The sequence below is a fragment of the Anoplophora glabripennis genome, unplaced genomic scaffold, assembly GCF_000390285.2.
Source record: "Anoplophora glabripennis isolate ALB-LARVAE unplaced genomic scaffold, Agla_2.0 scaffold31, whole genome shotgun sequence".
Classification (NCBI taxonomy): Eukaryota; Metazoa; Arthropoda; class Insecta; order Coleoptera; family Cerambycidae; genus Anoplophora; species Anoplophora glabripennis.
Genome location: NW_019416897.1, coordinates 976,727 through 983,488, shown reverse-complemented (window position 1 = coordinate 983,488; position 6,762 = coordinate 976,727). Strand labels below are relative to the sequence as shown.

The window sequence follows — 6,762 nt, the reverse complement described above, 5'->3', positions numbered from 1 at the left end:
CCATATAATTAAACTATTACCAACTTATTAACATAAATTTTATTATCCTGCTGTATTAAGTGAATCTTATGGATTATTTCTATTCCAATACTTTGGTTTGATCATGGACAGAAAAAAAAATGAATCTGATTTTAATATTTTAATGATTTTAATAATCACCCTTTATTAAATATAATAACGTTAATATCTTGCCATTTTCAGTAAATATTGAATTATTGAATTTACATGCTTCTCATCATTTATGAATAATCATACACCTACATTTTACCAGTAAATTTTACATACAATCGTATTTTAATCAAATACATGGATGCTAGTGGAAATATAATAGCAGATTCTCCGTGTAGAGCCCTTAGAAATTGTTTTAAGAAGAAATTCTATTCGTGTTTTTTTACTTTAGCTGTAAGGGGCTGACATGACTATATAATTATCTTTTAACGGTACTTAGAGAACATTTTGGCACCCTCTCAGTTATTCAATCTAGATAAAACTGAGATTAACTTTGCACAACACAGAATGCTATCCACCTGTAAGCATAGTCAGTCTAGTCTCGCCCGACACATATTCAAAAAACGATCTGTCATCGTGACCCAATAAAAAACCAATTAGATCGAAAACAGAAGCGCAACAAGGTGGATGAACTCAACTATAACAATACCCAAAGTGGGGAGCCCTATCCACGGCAACAGATTGCAATTGACTATATGAGTGCAGATAGAAAGTTTCTGTTACGAGTTTGCAACAGCAGGCGAGACAGTCTAAAGCGGTGAAGTGCATTGTTGATTTTAACTTGAGAAAAGTGCGAGAGATCATGAGGTACTCGTTAGTGTCCATATTTTTGGTTTGTTCCTTGGGATTTTCCAGGGGAGATGCGGGGCAACCAGGCAAGTGCAATCCTTTTCCGATCCTTGTTTTAATAAAGAGCGAATGTTAATTTAACAGACTTAATCTCCGATCGTATCGAAAGTTAACCTATAAATGACAATGAACAGTTATACATAAAATAATGATGGCTTATTATTTATTTCGTCTGAAAGTTATTTGTGGCATAACTGATTAAATTAAGTCGAGGGTTGGTTTTAATAAGTTATTTTTGTCTACCAAAAAGTCACACCGAAAGAAAGAGATACAAAAATTGCATCAATACATCACTTTTTGTAAAATAAATATTGAAGCTACTTTTTTGTCTATTCGCTCTTTTCTGTGTGAGTTATGTAAAAATATTTCATTAAAACAATCCTTGACTGATCCATTTTGTGTAAAGGTTCAATGAATTAATCCTGAAATCTTTTCATAGACAACATAATACCAAAGTAAACAGAAAAAGAACCGAATAAAACTTTTTTGTTTAGATTTTCGGATCAGATATTAGAAAAGTGGTGCAAAATTTAAAAAAATGCCATGTTTCTAAAAATATTCAGTGTTTTATTGAAAGAAATTTTATTATTTTTAATTTGGAATTAATTAACAAAAAATTTTGCACGTAGTCTGTCATATATCTTTGAAAATTTTGCTCATATTCAGTAATATCTTGAATATTTTTGCATTTAAAGTACATAATTGTATTTATTGTGATATTGACGTGGAAAAAAATTCTAAAATTGAAAAAAATTTACAAATAATCCTTTATCCCGATAGGATAAGTGGAGGTACTTTTTTTATACATCTTTTCTCATTTAGAAGGTAGGTACTTTTTATTGATTTCACTAAAAACATTTGTAACATATTAGGCGTCGTTTCCCAACCGTTTCAATTTTTCTTTTTGGTATATTTGAATTGAAATAGTCAAATTTAACATATTTTTTTATTTCAAAGTAAGAAATTCTTGGTGTGGAAACCAAAAATAAATAATTACATAGAGTTTATTTGACTTTAATTTTATAAAGTAAATAGGAATTGGCAATTCTGCAAATCATTTGATTGTCTTTAACACCTGTAAATTGTTAAAAATTCTTTTGTAAAAAAATAAATCGCTACATTTCTAATTGGACTTCGATCAAATTCGATATTGAATATATTTAGACGTATTTACATTTCAAAATGTTACAGATATAATAATAAGGTCTGTTTGATCCCACACAACAACTGTTATTGTTAACATTATGAACTATATATACTTTCTATAATAACATTCAGCCGCTTATTCAATTCAAACAATATCGAGGTTTCGCAATCCATACACAAGTGTGTCCAATTCATCAAAAAGATCGCTGATAGCTTTGCTTTTATGCAATAGAAAATAAGTTAAGTACAAGATAAGGTTCAGAAATGTACCAAATTACCTGTTCGCAACCTACGCAATCCTGATACAGTACTCAAAATTCGTTTTCTTTAGACCTAACGAATACTGTAGCAAGGCAAAAACTGTGTCAAGACACTAGCTTTCTGATTATAATTTGGTTTATTGGTATTAGTAAATAAATACATTTTCTGGAACTTCAATACTGGTGGTTCATTTGAAAAGTATTATAAAACTGGCGCCTTCACCAAAAATGATAAAACAAAAAAATTGTAAAAAAAAACGTATTTTAACTTCTATAATTTGTTTTTCACGTTTATACTAACCGTTTAGGGATTCATGGTTTAACTTGACTCTTAAGGTACTTGATACGATTTAACTTGTAAATCAAGTCAAGCCAAGTAGTTATAGGTATACCAAGTATTTGAAAATTTATATTGATCTTTTGTCATTGCATTTTGGAATAACGTCATCACATCTTCCTAAATATTTAGTTATACAAATTTCAGTGGCAATTTTAGTAAAATAAATAATTTTAAAATTGTTTACCTTAATTGTTTCTAATTCAGAACTGTGTTAAAAATTTAAAACATATAATAGAGGATTGAACAGCTTTTTTCTTTAAAGCTTTTAAATATTATGAAATGATATATCTATTGTGAAATTTTTTAAATTTCTTGTATTATTGGTTTAGTCAAGTAGCGAATTTATAAAAAGTTTCAGGTTAAAAACATCAAGCAACTTGGTGAACCACTGATTTTTTTTAGGACACTATTTTTTAACTTGTAATCATGTTTATAAGGTTATTTAGAACTGAGAACAATCTACTGCTTTCCGATTTTCTCCTTCTTTACATAAAAAAATAGAGCGAGACATTATCGGTCTATAAAGAGAACAATTAGAGAGAGATAAATAATATTAACAATTAATGACTTTGTAGTCCAGATGGCTATATTTTTGAAATAAAATTGTGTACATTATTTCACCAAAATTTTGATTTGAAAAGTTTACTGAACAAATATATACATTTATGGCTTAATCCGAAAACAAAGCTGTTGCAATTTCGTATAGTAAATGTTTAATATAACCTACTTGATAACTTCAATCCAGACTTACTTTTTTTCAGAATACTTGACATTCAACTGGTTATTGTTCAAATTATCACATTTGTTTATTATGTAAACACGAAACTTTTTTTAACAACTATTTCGTTAACGTTATTAATATTTTATAAAAAACAAATAATAACTTGGTAATTAAAGTTAATTTGAGTTACTCAAACATTAAAAGTGGGTTGGCAGAAAAACTTGCATAAAGCAGTAATTTAATTCGTGAATTAAAGAAACATAGGAAAATCCTTCATGAAATAAAAAAAAACTAATTTAAAATTTAATAATTTATTTGGAAGGTCAGATCGATTTCGTTGCTAATGTAGATTAATTATGTAATATTAATAATACCATATGATTCTGTTTCGGCGACTGACACCATGAAATTTTTTTACAAGGATATAATATACAATCAACAGATGATATTTAATCCCAAAAATGTGCTATTGTAAAAGGACAGCACTAAACACTGATGCATGTAAGAAGGATTCAGAGTATAAAATTAGAAAAACAAATTTAAAATCATACAGCAGAAATATCAGGTTCTTGATTTACTTCTTGGTACAATTACGATAGTTATTAATTTGTCCAACTTTCGGTTTAAGGAAATTAGTTTCAGCTGTTTTAGATGATAACTAAATATTTTGTTACTAAGTACCTCCCTAAAAGAACGCAAATGAGGAATAGGAGTATAAATAAATAAGTTCAATTTTATTTAAACAGGGACAGATTTAACTACCCCTAAAATAATTTCTTGAGCAACAGCATGTTATAAATAATATAAGTTATTGGCTACACATTTTTAGGACAAAAATAATTAGGTGCGTGTTTTGCAAGATACAAGGTGTCGAGATTATAATTAAAAACACAGATTTTTATTAATCACTCCCTTGTTTTTAAGAACTCCATTCAAATTTTGCAAGATTTAATGTTTTGTTTTGTTTTTATAGTATATTTGCTTCATACTTATATTTTTAATTTTTGCAAAAATTTAACGAGGGACTTAGAAAACCCGATATGGACTTGTTTAACATTAAATTGACAAACATCTCGATTGTAAAAAAAATGGCAGATAACTATTATTTTTACGTGGATGGTCTGCTTTAGATATTTATCTTCTTCAGACCATTGACCTTATAATTTGTGACCAACATCTTTTATTAAATATGCTCTTTATTTTATTGGTAAATTCGTATTACCATCATAACCTTTTCGAATATTTAAGAAAAATTCCTACTCCGTTTGATGTATTGTGACATTTTAAACGAAAAGGTGATATTTGATGTTGCGTACTATGAAACCGAGGTCCTTGAGTATTGGCGAAGGTTATTCGTTTTCACGACTGTCGAATGAAGACTTCTAAAACTATTGTAATTGAGGTTATCGCCTAAATCAACGAGTAACTAGATCCGAATTGCAAAACGCGTTGCAGTGAGTGAAAATTTGAAGGTTAATGGACGACGTGATGTCGCAAATCTTAAAAAATTGTACGGGTTGCCCCAGACTAAAAGAATTGCAACTTAATAAATGTTTCGTGAAAGTTTTAAATATTTTTGTAATTAGTCAAAGAGGATGACCATTTTAGTCCTAGTGACTACTTTGAGCTACTTTACTACACAACAGGAGTTCCTTTGACGTTAAGGCAATGCATTTTTCGGGATTATAATTAGTTGTTGAGACAAATATCTAGATGGCTGATTTTTGCTAAACTAATATTTAAATACCTCGTAGCTCGCTCCTACATCTGCAAAGTGTGTACAGCAGTGGTCATGGCTACCATCGTGCAGCAGTGAAAGAGTGGGAGTAGCGCATATTTACTACGCAGTTTGGGTTCTGTTTAGTTCGACTGTAACCAAATACTATTATCTTTTTAGAGCATTAGGTAGAAGCTCTTTGTTTCACATTATTCCTTTACTACTAGGTACTTCTGTTTAACATAAAAACTTGTCTGGTGATATTTGACACTTAGTCTTGACTTTTCTTTCAAAATAATACCTCTTGATGAGTTTAAAGAACAAAATTGAATAAAATATAAGAAATTTTAAATATATCAATTTTATGGATATCACAGGATATGTTATTCGGTATTTCTTTCTTTATAATAATAAAAAAATTTCAATTAAGAATTTTATGCAAAATAGCTCGTGACTCGCAACTACTCGTGATTATTCTAGGAAGCATGAGGACCATTAACTTATTATATTCTAACAAAAAATATAAATCATAAAATAAATGTTTAGAACACCACAGTAGAGACATTCACAAAGTTATATTTATTTGAAGTAAGTTTCTTATATTTCAGTTTTTTGTTAGAAAGCTTGATTTACAGCACCTATAAAATAACTGACGCTTTTTATACAATTTTGCATCATTTTAAGTCGGACAAAATAATCATATTTTAATAAAAAACGCTCATCTAAATTCAAATTATATTTTAAAATACTTGGAGCTTTGATTAAACAGCCTAGGCCAGGAAAATAAGCTGGAAAATTACCATTTCGCAACTTTTTGTTTCGGCAAGCTGAATTTGTCACTATAGATGTTAAATATTATGTACAATAATATATTAGTCATAAAAATGGGGGAAGATTGATTACAGGGTAGTTAATTTTATAATTTTTAAGTAAATTCACATTTTTCGCTTATAGCTTTTTCCGTTCATTTCCGCGAGAAAACAGTAAGGTACTTTTTTTTCGTCTTCAAAAGACCTACAAAACTAACCCTCGAGCGTCAAAAAATATTGATTATATCAAAAGTTATTAACAGAAGAAGTTTATTTATGACGTTTGAATTAAACATTTATAAACTGCGTTATTATTACCAGAACGTTTTGGCATCGCATCCTCTCATTCCTTATCACTGTCTAATAACTTACGAAATCTGGAATTGGTAAGTTGAATAGTTTACAAGTTATGGCCTTATAAACAAATTAACTAATGATTAGTCTGGACGATTCCGAGGCTCTTCCACAATCGCACTGATTTTTTTCATGGTAGATTTCATAATAATACATTGAAATCTATTATTTTTTTTGTTCCAAATTTGCAACCTGGAATTATTTTTATTACGAGCGTGATATAGTTATATATTATTACATATTCGGAAAGCTTATGAAAAGAGCTTTAAGTTAAAAAAAATGGTCAAGATTCGTTGAAAAACAACGGAGTTACAGACTGTCAAAGTTGACGGCCTATTGTTAAACAAATTAGGTTAGTAGCGGCAAAAAAAGTACTGTCATAACCGGCAACCCGAGTACTTTCCCAGGTAAAAATATTTGATTTGTGGAAGTATGTTAAGTGCATAAGAAATATTGTCAAAAGTCAGTGGGTCGCTTGATTTTCGGCGAGCCGTGGCGCGGCGGAATGGTGAGGGAAGCGAACGACAGCGAGTCCGAAGAAAATGATAATAATATTC

The 6,762-nt window shown here is 29.4% G+C and overlaps 1 protein-coding gene across 1 annotated transcript in view; it reads left to right on the top strand.

Annotated features, from left to right (window-relative positions):
• Positions 1 to 751: 751 nt before the first annotated feature.
• Positions 752 to 6,762, top strand: part of LOC108905714 — a 40,415-nt gene continuing 34,404 nt past the window's right edge. The window contains exon 1 of the mRNA XM_018708697.1: positions 752 to 884. Coding sequence (XP_018564213.1) covers positions 812 to 884 — 73 coding nt within the window. The 5' untranslated portion in view covers positions 752 to 811. The remainder of the gene's footprint in view (positions 885 to 6,762) is intronic.